The sequence below is a fragment of the Ursus maritimus genome, unplaced genomic scaffold (genome assembly GCF_017311325.1).
Source record: "Ursus maritimus isolate PB19 unplaced genomic scaffold, ASM1731132v1 scaffold_12, whole genome shotgun sequence".
NCBI lineage: Eukaryota > Metazoa > Chordata > Mammalia > Carnivora > Ursidae > Ursus > Ursus maritimus.
Window position 1 is genome coordinate 68488584 of NW_024423564.1, and position 24194 is coordinate 68512777.

Here is a 24194-nt window from a genome sequence, read left to right on the forward strand (position 1 = left end):
CTGGCAGCAATTCGAATTCTGAATTCCTGGGTATCTTGACTTCTTCCCAAACACTAACGTGCTGTCTTCACCTTCCCTTAAAGACCTTGTATGTTTCCAGTTTGTCAAAACTGCACACATTTGCTGTCCTTTAGAGCCGTGCTTTTTGCCCTTGACATTGCCCTGGCTCCTCTAAAGGAACAGGCTTGGGATAAGGGATGCTGAGGATATTAAAATAGTGAGTAGGGAGGTCTGTGGAGATTCCAGTTGGTCTCTGCAAAAGAAGAGGCATTACTGTTGGTGTTAGGAAAGAACTAGTGCCCTGAAACACAAGGCAGCTGAGGACTGGTGTGTCCAGGGAACTTTCAAGTTAACTGCATTTCAGATATACAGTTGCTTCACAGTCCGAACAGTCTGCGTTTATTCATGGCTGTGGTCGCACGTGATCAGAAATACCTCTGGCTCTTAACAATTTTTCTACTTTTTCTCTCTGGGCTCCAGTTAGTAGTAGAATATTTGCGTTTCTAGAATGGGCTTTACACTGTTAGAATAAAAATCAAAAACAATTGTCACTTATTTTCTGTTACAGCGTTTATAAAAATGTCAAGAGAAACAGGTAGTAGTATGAAGATGTAAGATGTTAGACTTTTGTTTCTTATTCCAGGATTTCCAGCTTTGGAAACAAAGTACATTGATCAAACAGCAAAGACTTTCCTTTGGAAGTGGTGGAGTTGCAGAGGGTGGGAATGTGTTTGGCCTCATGAATCTTAGGTGGTGCGTTTTCTGGGAACGGAGGCAGGAGAGGGCCTGTGGAATAGCACCCCTGTCTGTATCCCAGGCCCTACCCTTTCCGACTGACGCCTTTCTTTTCACACTGAGAACAGATGGCAGCCAGACACTGGGGGGAGGGGTCTGTTTCTTGTGCTCCTTGGGGATTTTGCATTCAGCTTAGAAAAAGTCAACTAAAAGCAAAGAGAAAAATGAGGCTGCGACTGTTCACAATTACGCAGGACTTGTTTGGCATTCACTATACTGACAGATTTATTTTTTGCAGATACTGAATGATAACAGCATTTATTTTCCAAGACAACATTGTTGTCACTTCAGGGGCATCTGCACTGGGGTCGTTTTCTTCACTTCGGGATACACTTGATAATTAAATTTATTGTAGAACAGTCAGCTAGCAAAAATCAGCCAGCTTATTAGAGAAAGGAGTTTTTTTTTTTTTTCTCAGCAGACTGTCATTTTTATTATAATGAAATGGGGCAACTTCTGTACTGCTGTAGTGACGTCTTTAATAATAGCCTGTGTTTCCAGCCTTTCTAAAGCATTGTTGTAAGAAGGATTTTGTATGCCATCTCTTCCTTAGCTTTTGTGTACAGAGGCTGATTTGCTAATGTTTGGTGGTTCCTAGATGGTGAGCTTAGGAATTTTTTTTTTTTAGCTCAGTTAAAATCCAGAAGGAACTAAGATACCCTTAAGCAGAAAAGTAAGGGTAAAAAATCTAAATTTGAACTTCTTTTTTTTTTTTTTTAAAGATTTTTTATTTATTTATCTGACAAAGACAGCCAGTGAGAGAGGGAACACAAGCAGGGGGAGTGGGAGAGGAAGAAGCAGGCTCCCAGCGGAGGAGCCTGATGTGGGGCTCGATCCCAGAACGCTGGGATCACGCCCTGAGCCGAAGGCAGACGCTTAACGACTGTGCCACCCAGGCGCCCCTTTTTTTAAATATTTTATTTATTTCTTTGATAGGGAGAGCGAGCACAAGCAGGGAGAGCCGCAGGCAGAGGGAGAGGGAGAAGCAGGCTCCCCACTGAGCAGGGAGCCTAATGCTGGACTTGATCCCAGAACCCTGGGATTATGACCTGAGCTGAAGGCAGATGTTTAACCAACTGAGCCACCCAGGCACCCCTCACATTTGAACTTCTTAACTTGAAGAGCCTTTCAAAACGAATTGTTTAGGCTGTAAGTAATGAGTTACATGTAGAAAAAGAAATGATGGTTCTGGTACAGATTCAATATTCATAATAAGAAATTTCAAGCAGGAAGCCAACACTTTCTTATGGTTGAGCCTCAGTTTCTTAGCAAATACGACTTTTTACGATGGTAGAATGTGAGTTGAAATCATCCATTTTTCCCACCCAAAGCAGGAACCTTGATTTTAATTTATTTTTAAAAGATTTTATTTATTTAAGAGAGAGAAAGAAAGAGGGAATGAATGAGCAGGGGGGGGAAGGACAGAGAGAAGCAGACTCCCTGCTGAGTGCAGAGCCTGACGAGGGGCTCTATCATAGGACCCTGAGATCATGACCTGAGCTGAAGTCAGACCCTTAGCTGACTGAGCCACCCAGGTGCCACAAGAATCTTGATTTTAAATTAAAATCTTAGAAAAGTAGGAACCACCTATAAAATTTTCATGTAGATACTCATTTTATTCTTAAACCTAGAATAATTTAGTTAAATGTTTTTCAGACTTTTTAAAGTAGCAAAACCTGTTTTCCAAACCAAAGCTTATACAGAAACCCAGAAAATAGGGGCGCCTGGGTGGCACAGCGGTTAAGCGTCTGCCTTCGACTCAGGGCGTGATCCCGGCGTTATGGGATCGAGCCCCACATCAGGCTCTTCCGCTATGAGCCTGCTTCTTCCTCTCCCACTCCCCCTGCTTGTGTTCCCTCTCTCACTGGCTGTCTCTATCTGTGTTAAATAAATAAATAAAATCTTAAAAAAAAAAAAAAGAAACCCAGAAAATAAAATTAATAAAGGGGAGTTGCTCTGGCTGACTCAGAAAGGGCAATAGGAACCAGGCTTTACCTGAGGCATCTCTGGGAAACTGCAGGTGTGCTGTTGAGAAACATTTGTGTAGTCAATTTAAATTGTAATGTAAGGAATTTGTTTTTCAAAAATATGTTGTTTTAGCAAATCTGTTTTCTGCATTTATGATGAAATTCTGTAATAGCAGAATGTATAGGTAGACATCTGTTTAAAAAATATGAAGTAGCCTTTCTTAGGCACTCCCATTTTACCTTTCTAGTATAAATTCCCTCCACGTTTCAGAATAGGGCTTGGCTGAGCATAGAGTTAGTGCTCAGGAAATGTCAGGTAAATTGTTGCAAGTGATAATCCAGTTTCTGCCTGAGCACTTCTTATGATGGGAAACTCATTGCCTTACAAAATTATTCTTTTTGACTAGCTCTGATTGACAGATATAAGTTAATACGGAAACCAAAAATACTTTTCTTTGTATTTTACCTACTTGTTTTTAGTTTGGTCCTTGGCCATTAAGGTAAAATTTCATTCTTCTTTAAGACTGCCACATATTTAAAGAGTGCTATTATCTCTCCCTTAAAGCTACCCCATAGTCCTTGTCCTGCCCACTGTCTCCCCCACACAATCTTTTCCCTACTAAACAACTTCTCTTCTTTAAGCTGTCATGTTTCTAGCTCTTTCACCATCTTAATCATCTTCTTGTTGATACGTTTTTAGTTTATCAAGGTTACTCTTAAAATATGATACTCCAGCTGATGGCTAGTACCCCTAGTATTGGGTACTAAAAAGACCAAAATTTAGAAGTATCTAAGGTCTAGGGGGCGCCTGGGTGGCACAGCAGTTAAGCGTCTGCCTTCGGCTCAGGGCGTGATCCTGGCGTTCCAGGATCAAGTCCCACATCGGGCTCCTCTGCTGGGAGCCTGCTTCTTCCTCTCCCACTCCCCTGCTGTGTTCCCCTCTCTCACTGGCTGTCTCTCTGTCACATAAATAAATAAAATCTTTAAAAAAAAAAAAGAAGTATCTAAGGTCTAAATTTAGGTGTTTTGGGTACGTAATACTATAGACTAGAAACTCCCTTACATGGGTCTTCAAACTAGCAAAGCTGTATTTCTTTAAACACTATTCACTAGTAAAGATTATTTATTTATATGAATAATCATTACAGGATGTTAGATCTTAGATAGTTACCTAATTACTGTAAACTTGTTTCTTTGTCTGTAAAGTACAAATAATAATAGTGCTTACGGCATAGGGTTCTAAAGATTGGAAATGTATGGAAGTGTTATCACGATTCCTGGCAAATAGTACACATTCAGTAAACGTTAATTACTATTATTACTTATTATTGTAATAACTAGAAATGCAATCAGAATACCCACCACATGAGAAATCTTTTTTTACTTCCTTGATTTATTCATTCATTCATTCATCAAATAGTTACTAAATGCCTATTATGTGCCAGACACTATGGCAGTTAGGTCTCATATTTCTTATCCATAAAAATGGGAACTAATAATATTAATTGTAACAATCCCACTCCGTGGTGTTGTTATAAGAATTAAATGAGTGCTTTTGTACATAATTGAGGTTGTATAGTAATTGTTTACTAATTAGATTGGTCTCCTGAGAGATGGGCATTATATTATATTCATCCTTTTATTTTCTAGTACTGTAGCAAAGCAACTGCTTTATAGGATTTCCTAACCATATGGAATCATCAGATTATGTGAAAATACTTTTCAAATTGTAAAGGGACGTATAAATTTAAGGCCGTCAATTCCACAGTCATAGAAATAGACAATGTGGTAGTTTTCAGACTCTGTTCCTTAGAGCCCAGGATGCCAGTGGTGCCTCAGATTAGGTAGCAATAGGGCACACACAAGGGGAAGTAGATACTTCAGACCTCCCCCAGCACAGTTTAGTTAGAACAGCCCTATTTATTTTACTTATTCTGCTACTATAAAAAAGGTTTGAAAACAAATGTCCAGTTTGTGTGCTGCCAAGCCATTGTAATTTATCTTGTGATAACCTGTGTGATTCCTTGTCTTTTGTGATATTGACTTCCCCCTTCTCCATTTGACAGACAGATGTACTAGTCCTGAGCTGTGATCTGATAACAGATGTTGCCTTACATGAAGTCGTGGACCTGTTCAGAGCTCATGATGCATCACTTGCCATGTTAATGAGAAAAGGCCAAGATGGTTTAGAACAAGTTCCAGGTCAAAAGGGGGGGAAAAAACCAGGTAAGGAGTTTGATTTATTTGTATGTTGGGTTTTTATTATTATTATTATTATCATTTATGCTAAATATTTACTGAGAAGGTGACTGCACTGCAGGCACGGTGCTAAGCGTTGATGACATAAAGTCAAACAAGACACAGTCCCTGACTGGAAGACGCTTAGCGCTATTGATTAGATTCTGTAAAGTCCAGGAGGCTTTCGTATGCAAAGGGGAGCGCTCAGAGCCACTTGAAATATAAGATCAAATTTTAGATAACCTTTAAGCCATTAAAATTACTATTACAAGGGTAGAGTGGTTGATTCTTTTGAATGCATCAATCACCCTAAAGAGCCAATAAACAAGATAGTTGTTAACCATGCCTTTTTTCTTAGGATTACAAAATACTTACCTTGGTATTTCCCTAGGATTCTAGTAGTAGGTTATTATTTGTTTTAATCTTCAGAGAGTGATAGTAATTTTGTCAGATGAAAAAGAAGAGGAGTAACACTCTAGTCCAAACAAAATTACAGAGCTTTGGTTATTGATCTGTTGTTGATTTTTGGTTAAGGCATAGTTCCTGATTGCTCTTCCCAGAGTACTTCAAACCTGAGGCACCAATCCTATGACTGTGCTGCTTTTAATAACTGAGCTAATGACCAGAAAGCTTTGTAAGATCACACTTTTTATATAGATTTTAGTATTTCCTGGAATGATGTATTTTTCCCCCTGGAGTGTTTCCCTGGAATGATGTGTTTTTTAGGTTTTGCTTAGCCGGCATTATGTAACCCATTGTTCTGTCATTATTATTTATTGATGTAGTCTGTTACAATTATTAGAAGCTATGTACGGTTTACTAGTATCTCACTGATTTTAATAGAGCCACCTAGAGCTTTCATTCCTAGGCTTTGCGTGATCTAGTTTATATTTTTAGCTTTTTTCCGTAGGGCATTTGGTTAATTTATAATTTTGGATTGTAGCATTAAAACTTTCTAAATTGCTTTTTGTTTTCCAGTGATCACCAGTGTGGATTAATTGTTGGGTCCTCTTTCTACCTTATCACTATCTATGATCCTCATGTTGATCAAGCCTTTTGTTCTTGATGTAGTTTCTACTTTTGCAAGGTCTGGTTTGCTTATTCACAATTCCTTTTCTTCAGCCTTTTCTGCCTTATAAACAGGTGTATATTTTATAAATATGAATTTCTTGTTTCTTTTTCATACTCCTCTACTTAAAACAATTTAAAAAAATCAAATACCCTATTAGAGTTACTCTTTTTGGTATTAGAATTTTTTAGTACATTTCATATTAGCTTTTATCTCTTAAGTATCATTATAAATGCATAGCTTTTCACAATTTTAAATTAGCTGTAAGTATTATCTGTGTACCCATCCATTTAAAACTGTTTGATGCTTCAATTTTCACACCTTGGCCAGTGAAAGTTCGTATAAGCTGACTTTTCTGTCTTTGAAAAGGTACGATGTGTACAGGTAACCTGCTGTTGAGGTAGAGTGTGAGTATGGAGGACACGGAAGCAGGAAATGGGACTGGAGAGGATACAGGGATCAGACTAAAGAGTTTGAACTTTATCCTCAAAACAGTGAGGAGTTGTTGAGGAATTTTAAACAAGAGAAAGTCATGATCAGATTTGTGTTATAGAAAGATTTTCCATTCTTAACATGAAATTTTGAACTTCTCAATATCTGTATTTTGTTATATTTGAAGGCTAAGTTTCACCTAGATAATGGGGGGAGGTTTTTTTTTTTGTTTTTTTGAGAGAACGGGGTGGGGGAGCAGAAGAGGGAGAAAGAGACAATCTGAAGCAGGCTGTATGTTATCTGTTGCTGCAAGTGTATATAGTATCTATTGTTGCATAACAAATTACCATAAACTTAACATCTTAAAACAATACTGTGGGTCAGGAGTCCAGGCATTACTTAGTTGGGCCCTCTGATTCAGAGTCTTTTACAAGGCTGAATTCAAGGTGTCATCTAGGGTTGAGGTCTCATCTGAAGGCTCAGCCAAGAGAGGATTTGCTTCTAAGCTCACTTGTTCATTGGAAGAAATTCAGTTCCCTAAGGACCACTGGACTGAGAGCCTCAGTTTCTAACTGGCTGTTGGCCAGAGGCTCCCCTCATTTCTTTATCACTTGGGCCTCTTCAACAGAACAACTTGCTTCACCAAAGCCAGCAAGGGAAAGAATCTTCTAGCAAGACAAATTACAAAGTTATGTGACTGAATCACAAAAGTAGTATCTCATCACTTTTGCCACATTCTGTTGGTTAGAAGCAAGTTGCTAGGCCAGCCCAATACTCGGTGGTAGGGGATACAGAAGGGTGTGAATACCAAGAGGCAATTAGCATTCTTAGAGACTGCCTACTACAGTTGGGCTCACTAATATGTCTAGGGCCTCAGCTGTGATAGTTGTGTTTCTCTTTCCGTCTAGTCTGTTACCATACTGGAGGCCTAAGCTTGTTCACATGACAGCAGCAGGGTCTAAAAGAGTAAGAGAAGAAGCTACAAACAAGGTCTCTTGAAGCTAAGCTTGGAACTCAGACTGTATCACTTTCATTGCATTCTTAAAAGCTAGTTGCTAGGCCAGCCTGGATATAAAGGATGGGGAACTAGACCTTACCTCTTTTTTTTTTCCTCCGATAAGCACTTTTTTTTCCTTCAATTTTTTTATGGTGATCAAATACAAGTAAAATTTACCATCTTTTTTTAAGTATACAGTTCAGCGGTGTTAAATACATTTATAATGTTATGCAACCATCACCACCATCCTTCTCCATAACTCTTTTCATCTTGTGAAACTGGAACTCTATATTCATTAAATAATAACTCCCCATTTCCCCCCTCCCAGCCCCCAGAAACCACCATTATACTTTCTGTCTCTATGATTTTGACTACTTTAAGTACCATATATAAATGGAATCATACTGTATTTGTCTTTTTGTCACTGGCTTATTTCACATTGTATAATGTCCTCAAGGTTCATCCACGTTTATCATATTGCAGAATCCCTTCATTTTTAAGGCTGAATAATATTTTCTTGTATGTATATATTACATTTTGCTTATCCATTACTCCATCAGTGGAAACTTGGGGTGCTTTCACATTTTAGCTATTGTGAATAGTGCTGTTATGAACATGGATGTGCACATGTCTCTGTGAAACCCTGCCTCCAATTCTTTGGGGTGGTATACCCAGAAGTAGAATTGCTGAATCATATGGTAATTCTATTTTTAATTTTTTGAGGAACCGCCATATTATCTTATATAGTAGCTATACCATTTTACATTCTAGACCTTACCTCTTGAAGGGAAGAAGAACAACAAATTTGTAACTCTTAAATCTACTACATACATTTTTTCCCATAATTTGAAGTATTTTTATTTTATGTACAATGAGTTGGCATTAAGGGAGGTATCTTGGATATCTACAGTTAAGGGAGGTATCTTGGATGACCCATCCAAGGAAGTTCACTTAATCCAACTTAATGAAGCCTATATCCTTTGCGTACTGACAGAAACGCTGACAGCACGTATTGAGGCCGAATTTCAGGATCAGACCATGCTGGTTTGAGCAGCCATGGCAAGAAAAGAACCCTGACCAGATTTCCTCAGATGGCTCCAGTAGAGCTGCTGGGGACCCATGTTGCTCTCTCAGCTGCAACGAGACAAAAGGGCTACTATATACATTTTTTTTTTAAAGATTTTATTTATTTATTTGACAGAAAGAGACAGCCAGTGAGAGAGGGATCACAAGCAGGGAGAGTGGGAGAGGAAGAAGCAGGCTCCCAGCGGAGGAGCCCAACATGGGGCTCGATCCCAAGAACCTGGGATCACACCCTGAGTCGAAGGCAGACGCTTAACGGCTGAGCCACCCAGGCGCCCCAACTATATACATTTTTGGTTTTGATTTGCTAATATTTTATTTAGGATCCTTGTACTTATATAATAAGTGAATATGCCTGTAATTTTCCTTTCTTATAATATTTTTGTCTGGTCTTGGCATCAGGATTGCGCTAACCTTATAAAATGAGTTGGAATTCCCTACTATAAACATAATGCCTGTCATAGGGGAGGTGCACAAGTATATTTATTAGCTGAATGAATGAGTGAATGAATGGATAAGTAAATGACTACAGAGGAGACAGAAGAGTCGGTCAGACTAGTAAAAATCAATGAGAAAAAAAAATATGAGTAGTTGACAGAATTTTTTTTAATGGAAATTCATAGTTTTAACTATTTTCTTAATCTCATTTGTGTCGTCTTCTTAGGATAGACATTCTGATGTTACCTGCTCTGCTCCCAAAGTAAAATTTACTTTGTTAGAACAGAAAGAAATCTTTCCCAAGTTCTTATAATTTGTAGCATGTTCTGAGGTCCCAGTTACTATGGTAGCTACAAGGAAGCAAATACAAGGAGGGGACCCTGAGAGTGAGGAATGTGAGTAAAGAGCACATAGCTGAAACATGGACTTGGAAATCACTGCTCCCAGGACATTCAGTAATTCAAGGTTTTGTGGGCTGAAGGACTTGGATAGAGTAAGCACTCCAAATTATATCCAAAAATAACATCTCTGTGTTTCTTTTTAAAATACTGGCTCATAATCAGACTGTTGCAGACTATTATATTCTCAAGTTTCCTTGTAATGGATGAATTGATATATGTCATATCTACTGTGTGGCATTTGAAATTCTCTGCAAAATATGCTTCAACTGAAATTTCCTGTAAAACTTACCTTCAGATTGGCATTATTTACCCTTCCTTCTTTGGAGTTCACTAATTTCGGTTATTAAAAATATATATATATAAGTTTTTTTTAAGTTTATTTATTTAAGTAATCTCTACACCTAGTGTGGGGCTCAAATTCATGACCATGAGATCAAGAGTCACCTACTCTTCTGACTGAGCCAGCCATGAGCCCCAACATATAACTTTTTATGATAATTTTTCCCTATTTAGATTCAGACACTGCATATGAATAGATGACCAGAAACCATCTGAAGGAAAGAATGCTTTCAAGCACCTGGGCTAAACACATTATACACTTGAGAAATACATTTGAGCCTAGATATATAGGCAGCCAACAATGAAGCATGTTCAGCTGTGTAGTAGCTGTTGTCTGTCAGTAGGAGGCAGACAAATTCATCTTCAGAAATACTATTTTTCTAGGGGCTCCTGGGTGGCTCAGTTGGTTAAGTGTGGGGCTCTTGATCTCAGCTCAGGTCTTGATCTCAGGGTCATGAGTTCAAGCCCTGCATTGGGCTCCACACTGGGCGTGGAGCCTGCTTAAAAAAAGAAAGGAAGAAAAAAGAAATATTCTTTTTCTGAAGCTCAACTTTTTTTTCTCTTTTTCAAAGAGGTATTAAATCCTTGCTTTATTTGATTGTTGTGAGGATCAAATGAGAGCATGTATTTTGTTTAATTTTTTTAAACATAAACATTTTATTTAATGTTTGAGTTAAGCTCTTATACGGTTACAAGAGCTTTACAAATATTAACTGATTTAGTCCTCATAATAAGCCTGTGAGGTGGGCACTATTATGATACCCATTTTGCTGATGAAACTGAGGAATGGAAAAGTATCTTCCTCAAAGACATACAGCTAGTAAGTGGGATTTATTCCCATGTGGTTAAGCCTCAGAGGCTCTGTTCTTTATCATGGTGCTGTGCTGCCTCTATGTGAAAATCCTTTTGCAAGCTATAGATAGATACTGTGCAGATGTTAGTAGCAGCTTTTATTAAAGTGGCTGACACTGTACTAGATGTTACAGGAGATATAAAGGAATCATAAGCCTGCCTTTGAAGAATTTATAATCTGGTTGGCAGAAAGAAATACAACACAGAAAACAGCAATAATATGACAGCCTGTAACATCACCGTCTACCAGAGAACTCTCCACATTAGTAAATATGCACCACACCTTATTTTCTTTCAATGCTCATACACAGCATAAAATCTAATGCATAATAGACATATAGTTACTGCTGGTTAATGTGCATGTCCTTAAATAATGTTATTCCCATTTCCACAGTGAGTAGACCTATGGTATTATTTTCAGAGAAAGGATTCCTTTTTATACTTTCCTTCTGTGCCGTGTAATGAGTTTATGGATCATCCACTTATTTGGCTTTTTAGTGTTAATTTTTATTTATCTATTTTTGACAAATAAAAATTATATATATTTAAAGTGTACAATGATTTGATATATGTAGACATGATTGTGAAATGATTACCACAGTCAAACTAAATAACATATAAACCACTTCCTTAACTCTTAGTTTTTGAGATCATTTCACATTTATAGAATGATTACAGGACTAGTAGAGAACTTATATATCCAGATTCCCTGAAATTTAACATTTGTTCTATCATTCTCTCTCCTTATGCTATAATTTCAATATATAATATGTATATACAATATATTACATATACTATTATTATTTTTCTCAGCTATTTGAGAATAAGTTGCAGATATGATTCCCTTTGCCTTTAAATACATCAGTGTGTATCCTGCCCCCCACCTCTCACTGCCACCCAAAAAAGGACAGTCTATTAAAACAGGAAATTACACTGCTACAATACTTTAATTTGTAGATCTTATTCAGACTTCACCAGTTAACCTAATAATATCCTTTAGAACAACCCGAAAGCATTTTGACTACCCATGTTTTAAACATTGTGGTATTTGCTATATGACAATCCTGTATTTAGTTCCAAGAGAATTGTGAGCAGGTGCTCTGTCCCCCTGACTTAGTCATACAGGCAGGGGCAAGTGGCTGTGTTTGATTTTCCTTCTTTTGTATGATTCAGTGGAGCAGCGTGACTTCATTGGAGTGGACAGCACAGGAAAGAGGCTGCTCTTCATGGCTAATGAAGCGGACTTGGATGAAGAGCTGGTCATTAAGGGATCCATCCTGCAGAAGTAAGCCCTAGGGTTTTTCTTTCTGGCAATTCTCCTTGTCTTAAAACAAAATAAAACCACCCAGTAGATGGGAAAGGGGGAATGAAAACTAGATTATACTGTGTGAAATTGACAAAAGTATGTGACTGTTTTCCCATGAGAGGGGATGAAGGCTTTTCTTCACCGCACAAGTTTAGCTTTTCCGTGTCTTTTCTACATGCCAAGGCAGAGTCAAATCCTGCATTGCAGTAGGGCAAAACCTCTGTGGGGAGAAGAGGGAACAGGATTGTCTTTTTAACAGTGTTATAGAACTTCCTTTTCTTTCTTTCAATGGTGGTAAGCACACAACTTAAAATTTACCATCTTAACCACTTTTAAGTGTGCAGTTTCCTAGTGTTAAACATATCCACATTATTGTGAAACAGATCTCCAGAACTTTTTCATCTTGCAAATCTGAAGTTCTGCATCTGTTAAATAATAGCTCTTCTCTTTTTCCTGTCCCCAGCTCCAGGGGATCACCATTTGACTTTCTGTTTCTATGAATTTGGCTACTTTAGATACCTCAGATAAGTGGAATTATGCAGTATTTGTCTTTTGTTGACTGGCTTATTTCACTTAGTGTAATATCCTCAGGTTTCATCCATGTTGTAGCATGTGTCAGAATTTCCTTCCTTTTTAAGGCTACATAATATCCCATTGTGTGCACATGTCACATTTTTTTAAATTTATTCATCTGTCAGCAGACATTTGGGTTGCTTCCACCTCTTAACTATTGTGAATAATGCTGCAGTGAATGTGGGTGTGCACATATCCCTTCGAGATCCTGCTTTGAATTCTTCTGGATATATACCCAGAAGTGGGATTGCTGGATTATATGACAGTTCTATTTTTAATTTTTGGTGAAACCTCTATACTGCTTTCAATAGTGACTGTGCCGTTTTACAATTGCACCAGCAGTGCACCAAGTCTCCAGTTTCTCTACATCCTCATCAACACTTGTGATTTTCTATTTTTTGTTAGTAGACATCCTAGTGGCTACAAATAAGCAACCCAGTCACATCTTCTTTAATCAGCATTTACTGAGCACTCGCCCAGCATGGACTTTTTCATCAGAAGCCACCATACTCAGAGCTTTACTGTCTGATACCAGTACATAGGAATATTTAAAAACTGTTTGGAGCCTAGGTTGGACTTGTCTGTGGTTTTGCCATAGCTTACTTGTCCCAGATTGCAATTCTCTGTTATTCTTGATTAAACCCATTTTTGCTACTTAAAAAACAAAACAAAAAAACCATGCTTGGAGCCTGGATGAAACGAATGTGAAAGGAGTAAATTGGGAAAGAAGAGTGTCTTACTTATTGTTTTGCTATCTAGCACAACAGAGGTAGGAGCCATATTTCAAAGTATATATTTTAATGAAAATGAAATTAAATTCTAGCTTCAGCTAGCCCATTACCCCAGTGGATTAGAGTTCTGTATTAGAGCCTTTGTTGTCTCAGCAATAAAAATGGGTTTGATAATAATAGCTGCCATGGGGAATAAATGTATGTAAAACAGCCTAACACCTGTTTCATAATAAGTGGTCAGAAAATAGTAGACATTATTATTATTTCTTTTCTTTTTTTAAGATTTTATTTATTTATTTGACAGAGAGAGAGACAGCCAGCGAGAGGGAACACAAGCAGGGGGAGTGGGAGAGGAAGAAGCAGGCTCCCAGAGGAGAAGGGAGCCTAAGGTGGGGCTCGATCCCAGGACCCTAGGATCAGGCCCTGAGCTGAAGGCAGATGCTTAACGACTGAGCCACCCAGGAGCCCATATTATTATTCCTAATCAAATAAACAGCGCTTGAAAAATACATGCATAATATCACTTCCAGATTAATTTGGTTGTTTCAGATTGCATCGCAAACTTCCTACTACTAGTTCCTAATTAAATGTGAAAAAATAAATTGATATAAAACTGGCAGAAAGGGATGCCTGGGTGGCTCAGTCGGTTAAGTGTCTGCCTTCGGCTCAGGTCATGATCCCAGGGTCCTGGGATCAAGTTCCTCATTGAGCTCCTGCTCTGGAGGGAGCCTGCTTCTCCCTCTGCCAGCAGCTCCCCCTGCTTGTGCTCTCTCTCTCTCTGACAAATAAATAAATAAAATCTTTTTAATAAATAAAACTGGCAGAAATTTCAACAATGGCAAAGTAGGATAATTTAATAAAGCTTAAAAACTGGTGGTCATGGAAAGAAACAAGATTCTGATGAGAAACAGAAAAGAATAAGGGGCAGCTGGGTGGTTCAATCGGTTTAGGCATCTGCCTTCAGCTCAGGTCAAGATCCCAGGGTCCTAGATTGGGCTTCCTGCTCAGCAGGGAGCCTGCTTCTCCCTTTGAACCGCCCCCTGCTTGTGCTCTCTCTTTCAAATAAATAAAACCTTCAAAGAAGGAAGGGGGGAGGGGAGGAGGAAGGGAGGGAGGGAGGGAGGCAGGCTCCCAACTCCACCCTATCACCACTCCCCAGAAGCCATACTGAGGTATTAATGAAATCCTGCAAGTTCTCACTAATAGCTCCAAAGCTGGAAAGAAGCAAACTGAGCACATATCTGTATTTCTATCTTCTTCTGACTGAGAAATAGTGGGAACAACTACTTGCCAGTAAATGATGAAGCAGAGAAAATGGACAATGAGGCTGACTCTTTAACAGAAACAAAAGATCAAGCCTAGGGCGCCTGGGTGGCGCAGTCGTTAAAGCGTCTGCCTTCGGCTCAGGGCGTGATCCTGGCGATCCGGGATCGAGTCCCACATCAGGCTCTTCCGCTGTGAGCCTGCTTCTTCCTCTCCCACTCCCCCTGCTGTGTTCCCTCTCTCGCTGGCTGTCTCTCTGTCACATAAATAAATAAAATCTTTAAAAAAAAAAAAAAAAAAAAAAAAAGATCAAGCCTAAAAATGAATAGGTGAAGTAGTATAAAGCTGGAAACTATTCCTCTGTAGGAATAGAATATACCCCTTAATTATGTGGAATGAAACAAGAATATTTAACAGAATCTCAGGAAAGAAAAATATGTTAACAGATTCTACAGTACCTTAGCTGTGTTCCCTATGTTCCTTCTATCCCTCTGACTCACATCATTCCCTGAAGCCATAGAAAACACAGAATACAAAATAACCAGCACTACTGGGTATTTGCCCAAAGAAAAGAAAAACAGTAATTTGAAAAGATACGTGCATTTATATGTTTATTGCAGCATTATTTACAGTGATATGGAAGCACCCTGTGTCCATCAATAGATGAATGGATAAAAAAGATATAGTGGGGCTCCTGGGTGGCTTAGTAAGTTGGGCATCTGCCTTCAGCTCAGGTCATGATCCCAGGGGCCTGGGATCTAGCCCTGCATCGAACTCCCTGCTCAGTGGGGAGTCTGCTTCTCCCTCTCCCTCTGCCTCTCCTCGTTGCTCATGCTCTCTCTCATTCTCTCTCTCAAATAAATAACATAAAATCTTTTTTTTTTTTAAAGAAAATTGAGAAAAAATAAAAAGCAGAAACAGACCCATAAATAAAGAGAACAAACCGGTGGTAGCAAGAGGGGAGGGAAATGGGGTGGGCAAAAAGAGGTAAAGGAGAGTAGAAGGTACAGGCCTGCAGTTATGGGATGAATAAGTCACAGGAATTAAAGGTTCACCACAGGGAATATAGTCCGTGGTATTATAATAGTGTGGCATGGTGACAGATGGTAGCTACACTTGTGGTGAGCATAACATAAGGTGTCAAATCACGGTAATGTACACATGAAATTAATGTAACATTGTGTATCAGCTATACTTCAATATAAATAAAAAGGAAAAATATAACCACCACTGACATAATAGTTGGTCTCAGATACAGGAGGATGAGAGGTAAGAACTCATCATATCATATCAAAACAAATAAAACAAACATGAACAAGACCAAAAGAATCAGTTTGTCAACTACACAAACATACAGCAAACAAAATGAAAGCAAGAAAATGTTCTACAAAAGACAAAGAATGTATCCTGAAAACATAATTCAATGATTAGAATTTCCTATACTATACAATTATAAAATAACCCATCAGGATGTGAATTTAATAAATAAAAGTTCAGTGATGAGGTGATAAAACAACAAAATGAAATAAAAGAAGATACTATAGGACTAAGAAAATAAATTGAGGACCAATTAAAATAGCAAAGAACAGTACAGATACCACTGAAAATCAAATTATTGACATAAAGGAAAGGTTTCAAGTAATTAGGGATTTTGATGAAAAAAGAAATGATTAAAGATTATAGAGAATCTAATAGGAAAAAAAAGACAAAGATGACTCAAATTAATGTCTGTGAAAAAGATAACTAAACATGTGACCAAAAGGTATATTCAAAGATACAAGGATTTCTCGGTAAACTAATTTTATTTAAGGATTTTAATATAAAGATAGAAGGGCTGAGTATATATGATGATTTCTGAAACCCTACTAAAATAGCAATATGGGGATTTTAGAGAGGGGTAAATCCAGAAGACTAAAGAAGATAAAAAGGAAAGAGCAGCAACAAAAGTTTGGAATCAGGAAAGCACGGTAGTTGAACATACCTGAGAAAGCTGAACGCTAAGCCAACAGTGGGATAAGCTGAACTGCAAACTGATTTACTCTACAGAACTCTGAAGGGTCCAGATTCAGCAGCACCACCTGCCTATATCCACAAGTGAAGCTAAAAACTGGATTACTTGAAAATTTGTCCAAACTGCAGATAGATCCTCAGATTTCCTCCCCCCAAACCTCATAACGCTAGCAAGAGACTGGAGATTTATTCTCAGAAGAGGGTAAAATAGAAGATCTCTGGATTGAGGCACTAGGCATAAATGAGGATATAGGTACCATACAAAAACTGAGGATTAAGTGAATGTATGTTCTGAGGTCTTCAGCTTCTGTCTCCCACTTAGCTTCTATATTCTAGCAGCCAGGCTTGCACGTGTCAAGCAAGGACATTAGAGGATTCTTCTCTGTGGTAAAAGACAGTCCAAGAGGAGACCTAAAGATACAGACATCGGGGAATTCCCACCGGAAAACCCACTTCTTGGGTCATCCTACATTGAATTTCGAAGTTGACAATGCTCACCACATGTTGGGTGCTCACAATGAGATATTTATTGTGCCACTCTTAAATCTAGATAAAAAAGAAACAGGGATTGCAAGATCTAGATACCAGAACAAACAGAAAAAAACCCAACAAGTTAGCAGAAAAGCCAACAGAAATTGTTCAGAGAGAAGAAGACTTCGAAAAAGGTAACATTACCCAGAAAGATTTGTTAATATTTGAGCATCTGAATACCACTATCCTAGAAGCTAGGAATACAGCAGCACATAAAACACCAAAATCCTTGCCCTCGTTGAGAGATGAGAGAATACTGCATTCATGAACCCAAAAATAGAATACTGTATTAAAAAGGGAGCATTTAGTGGCACAAAAATAGACATGTAGATCAGTGGAACAGAATAGAGAACCCAGAAGTAAACCCATAGTTTATATGGTCAGTTAACTTATGACAAGGAGCCAAGAATATACAATACAGAAAAGGCAGTCTCTTCAGTAAATGGTGCTGAGGAAACTGGACAGCTACATACAAAATAATGAAACTGGACCACTTTCTAACATCATACACAAAAATAAGCTCAAAATGGATTAAAGACTAAACATGAGACCTGAAAACATAAAATTCCTAGAAGAAAACACAGGTAATTCCCTGACATTGACCATAACACCATTTTTCTATATATGTCTCCTAAGGAAAGGAAAACAAAAACAAAAATAAACTATTGGAACTACATTAAAATAAAAAGCTTTTGCCCAGTGAAGGAAACCATCAACAAAACATAAAGGCAGCCCACTAAATGGGAGAAAATACTTGCAAACAATATATCCAATAAGAGGTTAATATCCAAAATATATATAAAGAATTTACATGGAGTACCTGGGTGGCTCAGTTTGTTAAGCATGCAACTCTGTTTCGGCTCAGGTCATGATCTCATGGTTCATGGGATCAAGCCCCACATCAGGCTCTGTGCTCAGGAGGGAGTCTGTTTGAGATTCTCTCCCTCTGCCCTTCCCCCAATACGTGTATGTGCTCATGTGCTCTTTCTCTCTCAAATAAATCTTAAAAAAAAGACAACACCAAAAAAAAAAAAAATCTGACTTAAAAATGGGTGGAGGACCTGAATAGACATTTTTCCAAAGAAAACATACAGAGGGCCAGCAGACACATAAAGAGACGCTCAACATCACTCATCATCAGGGAAATGCAAATCAGAACCACAATGAGCAGGCGCCCAGTTGGCTCAGTTGGTTAAGCAACTGACTTCAGCTCAGGTCTTAATCTCAGGGTCCTGGGATCGAGCCCTGTGTCAGGCTCCCCACTCAGTGGGGAGTCTGCTTGTCTCTCTCCCTCTCCATCTGCCCCTCCTCCCACTCATGCTCTATCTGTCCCTCTCCCAAATAAATAAATAAAATCTTTTAAAAACCAGGGTGCCTGCGTGGCTCAGTCGTTAAGTCGTTAAGTGTCTGCCTTCGGCTCAGGGCGTGATCCCAGGGTCCTGGGATCAAGCCCCATATCAGATTCCCTGCTCCCCTGGGAGCCTGCTTCCTCTCCCACTCCCCCCTGCTTGTGTTTCCTCTCTCGCTGGCTGTCTCTCTCTCTCTCTCTCTGTCAAATAAATAAATAAAATCTTTTAAAAACAAAACCCCACCATTAGCTATCACCTTACACCTGGCAGAATGGCTAAAATCAAAAAGACAAGAAACAACAAGTGTTGGTGAGGGTGTGGAGAAAAAGGAACCCTCATGCACTGTTGATAGGGATATGAATTGGTACAGCCACCATGGAAAACAAGATGGAGGTTCCTCAAAAATTAAAAATAGAAATGCCATGTGATTCAATAATTCCACTATTGGGTATTTATCCAAAGAAAATGAGAACACTAATTTGAAAAGGTATCTGCACCCCTACGTTTGTTGCAGCATTATTTACAATAGCCAAGATACAGAAGAAACCTAGGTGTCCGTCAGTAGATGAATGGATAAAGAAGTTGTGGTACGTAGGTGTATACACACACACAGAGAGAGAGAGAGAGAGAGAGAGAGAGAGAGAGAGAGAGGAATACTATGCACCCATTAAAAAGGGTGGATCTTGCCATTTGCAACAACATGAATGGACCTAGAGGGTATTATGCTAAGTGAAATAAGTCAGACTGAGAAAGACAAATGCCGTATATTTTGCTTACATGTGGAATCTAAAAAATGAAACAAATGAATAAAAAACAAAGCAGAATCAGACCTATAAATTCAGAGAACAAACTGATGGTTGTCAGAGGGAAGGAGAGTGAGGGGATGAGCAAAATGGGTAAAGGGGAGTGGGAGGTATAGGCTTCCAGTTATGGAATGAATAAATTGCGGGAATAAAGGGCACAGCTTAGGAAATATATAGTCAGTGATACTGTAATAACATTCTTTGATGACACAAGGTAGCTATACTTGTGGTGAGGATAGCATAAGGTATAGAGATGTTGAGTCACTACATTGTGGTCAAGTATACTAAAAAAAAATTTTAAGGGGAACATTTAGAAAACAAGAAAGTGCTAATGGTAAAAATGAAAAACTCAATAGAACAGTTGAAAATTTTGAAAAAAAAATTTGAAAAATGTCTCACAAAGCAGAATAAAACAACAAATTGATGGAAAATAAAGAAATAATAAGAAAATTAAAGGAGCAGCCTAGGAGGTCCAATATTTGAATATTAGGAGTTTCAGAAAAAGAGAACAGAGAAAATGAAGGGAGAAGATAGCATCAATGAAGAAATATAAAATGAAAGAAGCTGGGTTTCTAGACTGAAAGGAAACGGTGCCCAGCAGAATACATGAAAAGAAACATACCAAGGTTGTCATTGTGAAATGTTAGATCATTTTATTGTTATAACATTAATGTTGAAAAGAAGATCCAACAAGCTTCCAGATGGGAGGGGAGATATCATACATACAGGAATTAAAAGAGTTTTGAACTTTCAACAGCAGCACTAGAAATTATAAAACAATGGTGGACAGCTTTCAAAATTCTTAAATCTGTATGTAGTCAAACTATCAATCAAGTGTGAGAGTAGAATAAGCATTTGATAGACATTTGCTTTCCAAGCATCTGTTTTCAAAAAGCTGCTAGAGGATTTATAACACGAAAACCCTGGCATTACCTAAGAAAGTGAAAGACGTGGGATTATAGGAAAAAGAATCCCTAGGATGATGATAAAGGAGATTCCAGGATAACACCTGTGCGCCCAGTGTAGATGGCAATCAGACCAGATTGGAATAGGTCAGAAAGCTTCGGGAATAATTTCTTCAGGATGATCATATCTCTTCTGATGAAAATCACAGAATACTTGATGTGTCTCAACATTTTGAGAGGAGTTTTGAGCACTTGGTGGTTAGTTTGGGGTTGAATTATTAATAAGTATCTGGAAAACTAAGAAATGAGAGAAAACAATACCAAAGCAAACAAAAATATGCAGGAAAAAAATTAACCATTGTTTACTGAATGTCTCAGCTGTAACCAATGTTTATATATACATCATAATGTAATCACTGACTTGATCTAACCAAAATTACGATAATTACTTTGGAATGATGAGAGGGAGGGTTAGTGTGTTGGAGACACAAGGGAAGATAAGAGAGAGAAACTTCCTCTTTAATAGTTAATACCCAATACCTAAAGCTGAAGTCATAATAACAAACTTCGATTATTGAACTAACCAAAATAGTAAAATTAGGAAGGCAGAAGGTACAGGCAGTATGGGTGTTTGTGGTAGGGGCAGGGCTGGTGATGAAAGAAAGCTAAATCCTCATCTTCCATAGTGGGAAATCAACAGATAATGTCTGAAATGGAAAAACTAAGAAATATCAATATTAGAATGTTTTTAGAAATACAGATATAAATACTAAATGGATCCACTAAGAGACTTGAAAGCGGGTGCTTCTGGGGAACAAAAAATGGGGAGGGGAGGGAATGGAGGACTGAAATTTTTCATTGTAAGCCTCAAGAAACTACTTACTTATATAAAGTAGGTGTGTATGTAATTTCAATTTTTTTAATTAAAAAGATAAAATAAAATAAAAATTCCTAAATTAAGTAAAAATCTGCAGATCTTAAGACTCTGCAAATTTTATGAGGCACCTGGGTGGCTCAGTCAGTTAAACCTCTGCCTTCAGCTCAGGTCATGATCCCAGGGTCCTGGGATGGAGCCCTGCCTCCGGCTCCCTGCTCAGCAGAGAGCCTGCTTCTCCCTCTGCCCCTCCCCCACTGTGCACGTGCACTCTCTCACTCTCTCTCTCTCAAATAAATAAATAAAACATTTTTTATTTAAAGAATCTGCAAATTTTAAGAGTATTGTGTGTTCTAAGAAAATTTGGCCAGATGTATCCTAGTAAAGGTATCAAACTTTAGGGTCGTGAGATCCAGCCCTGCTTCAGGCTCCACACTCAGCACCGTCTGCTTGAAATTCTTTCCTTCTCCCTCTCCCGGTGCTCCTCCCCGCTGATGCATACGTGTGTACTCTCTCTCTCAAATAAATAAATAAAATCTTTTTTAAAAGATAAATATAAAGGCAACAGGAAGACATTCTCAAACATGAAGGGACTCACAGATATGGCCCTATGAGCCCTTCTTGAGGGGGAAAAAAACAAAACAGCTTCTTGACAGCTAGCTGCCATGTCGTGAGAACATTCAGGCAGGTTATGGAGAAACCCATGTGGTGAGGAACTGCCAGCAACCACATTAGTGAGCTTGGAAGCAGATATTCTGAGACTTGTCAACAGCCATGTTGTAAGCAGATTCTCCTCCAGTCGGCCTTGAGATGACTGCAGCCCTTGGCCAGCAGCTTCACTGCAGCCTCTTGAGAGAACCTGAGTCAGAACCATGAAACCACTCCCCAATTCCAAAAACTGAGATAATAGTTTGTTATCTTAAGCCTCTGAGTTTGAGGTAATTTGTTATATAACTGTAGATGACCAATAAAATTCTAAAGCTCTAGGCTTTGGATCAAGAGTTTTTCAGAAACAATGAAGTTGAAAGACATCTTGGAGGGAGAAAAATAACGTGCTTATATAGCATAGTTCCTTTCCTTTCCGCCTCAGTTTGCTCCCAAGATACCTTGGAGGTCGGGAAAGTCATGTGGCTCTATATGTGGGATGCATCCTGTCTTTGTGGATGCCTTTGCTGAGATCTTGGACAACTGTCAGCTCAGTCCAAAACATTAAGGAAATGGGCGGTCATCCTATGGTCTTACTAAACTTGAAGGGTTTTTGTTGTTTAAACATTGGCAACAAACAGTCTCATAATTTTTCTTTCTTGTGTTTCTAGGGAGAGAGGCCTGGGTTAGAATGAATTCTTGAGAAAAGGAACCACCTCTTGACCCACAGTGTTCATTGTTATAGTGCCATATGATAGACACAGAGGTAAAATGCCTAGGTACCCCTTCAAGGAAGGATTTGCTGCTCATCTGTAAGGAGTGTAGTTAGCAGACAGCTTCTAGTTGTCACCTTCTGGATCTCCCTCATCTGTAAGAGCCACATTGCCGGAGGTCATACCCTTGCTGGGGGGTGCAGCCTGCATCCCAAGACTAAATGAGAGATGGGTGCAAAGGCCCAGTCACCCTGATAGGCAACACTTGCTCCAGAACTCCCTGCTGGGTTGGCTGAGGCTTTGTTGAACCTGCAGTTCTCAGTTAGTGTGTTGGAGACACAAAGGAAGATAAGAGAGCCTCTGCCCCATCTTGCTTCCTCCTCTTCCTTTCGCAGGTATCGATCCCTAATAAACATCTTGTCCCCCAAATACTGTCTCAGCCCACTTCTTGGGAATCCAGCCTTTAACACATAGTAATCGTTTTCCTCGTGGTTCGCTACCACCTGGTAAAGCAAATTTTCTCACCCTCAGGATAATCATTTTCACAATTGTAGAATTAGGCTGGATTATTAAATTGTTTTCTTTCTTAGGAAGCAAACCTGATGCATTGGCCTCTGCATGCATAAAATCTGTGATGAATGTTATGTAATAACATGCATGCCTCTTACGACTCCTGAGATGTACCAAAAAATATATATATCTATTCAATCAGAGTCTTTTCAGCTTCACTGATGTAAACACTGATTTCTTGTCTGCTCTTCTCACAAGACCAATAGTTCTCAACCCTGGGGAACATTTTTTTAAATGTTGATGGCTGCTGACCCCCACCCCTAGAGATTCCTATTTAATTGGTCTGGCATAGGATGGGCATTTTTAAAAAGCTTCTTGGATGATGGTAATGTACCAACGTTCAAAACCCACTCCAGGGGCACCTGGGTAGCGCAGTCGTTAAGCGTCTGCCTTCGGCTCAGGGCGTGATCCCGGCGTTCTGGGATCGAGTCCCACATCGGGCTCCTCCGCTGGGAGCCTGCTTCTTCCTCTCCCACTCCCCTGCTGTGTTGCCTCTCTCGCTGGCTGTCTCTCTGTCACATAAATAAATAAAATCTTTTAAAAAAAAAACAAAACACTCCTGTTCAACTCACCAGTTTGTGGCCCAATAGTGCTGCTCTCCTCTCTGTAAATATTTGATGAAGGGATAGTCATTTGTTCTATCAGAGTCTAAAGGAATTTTCCAGCACCCCAGGAGTAAATGGAAGCATAATGAAAGTGAATCAAACACCTGAAACTTCTGCTTAGAGCTGATTCTCATTCTTCAGGGCTGCAGGCCATTTCCGTAGCTCAAGGAGAAGGCTCCAACTAGTGCAGGCGGCATCTGTCCAACACCATAGACATGTTTGCAGAACCAAGTAAACTCTGGAGTGTTCAAATGGCAGCCCCCTAGATTGTGGTGTTGCAGTCGGACCCAATGATATGACTGGTATTTGAGCACTCAGGGCTAGATGATTATGGAGAATTAAATGACCTATCAGTTAAAAAAGTACTTAGTGGGGCACCTGGGTGGCTCAGTTGGTTAAGTGTCTGCCTTTGGCTCAGGTGATGATCTCATGGTTCTGGGATCAAGCCCTGCATTGGGCTCCCTACTGGGGGTGGGGTTGTCTGCTTCTCCCTTTCCCTCTGCCCCTCCTCCACACTCATGCATGCACACTCTCTCTCAAATAAATAAAATCTTTAAAAAAAAAAAAGTACTTAGTCAACTATTTGTCTTCCTCTAATAAATACCCTGCTAATTACATTGGGCCCACCAGGATAATCTAAGATAACCTGTCCATCTCAAGAACCTTAACTGTGCCTGCAAAGTCCCTTTTGCCATATAAGGTAAT

The 24194-nt window shown here is 39.0% G+C and overlaps 1 protein-coding gene and 1 pseudogene across 2 annotated transcripts in view; one reads left to right on the forward strand and one right to left on the reverse strand.

Moving 5' to 3' along the window:
- Positions 1-24194, forward strand: part of EIF2B3 (eukaryotic translation initiation factor 2B subunit gamma) — a 115844-nt gene that overhangs the window by 34540 nt on the left and 57110 nt on the right. For both annotated transcript variants that reach the window (XM_040627367.1, XM_008699302.2), the window contains exons 4-5: positions 4829-4988; positions 11785-11896. In XM_040627367.1, the coding sequence (XP_040483301.1) occupies positions 4829-4988; positions 11785-11896 (272 nt within the window). The remainder of the gene's footprint in view (positions 1-4828; positions 4989-11784; positions 11897-24194) is intronic.
- Positions 8450-8619, reverse strand: LOC121102100 (annotated as a pseudogene).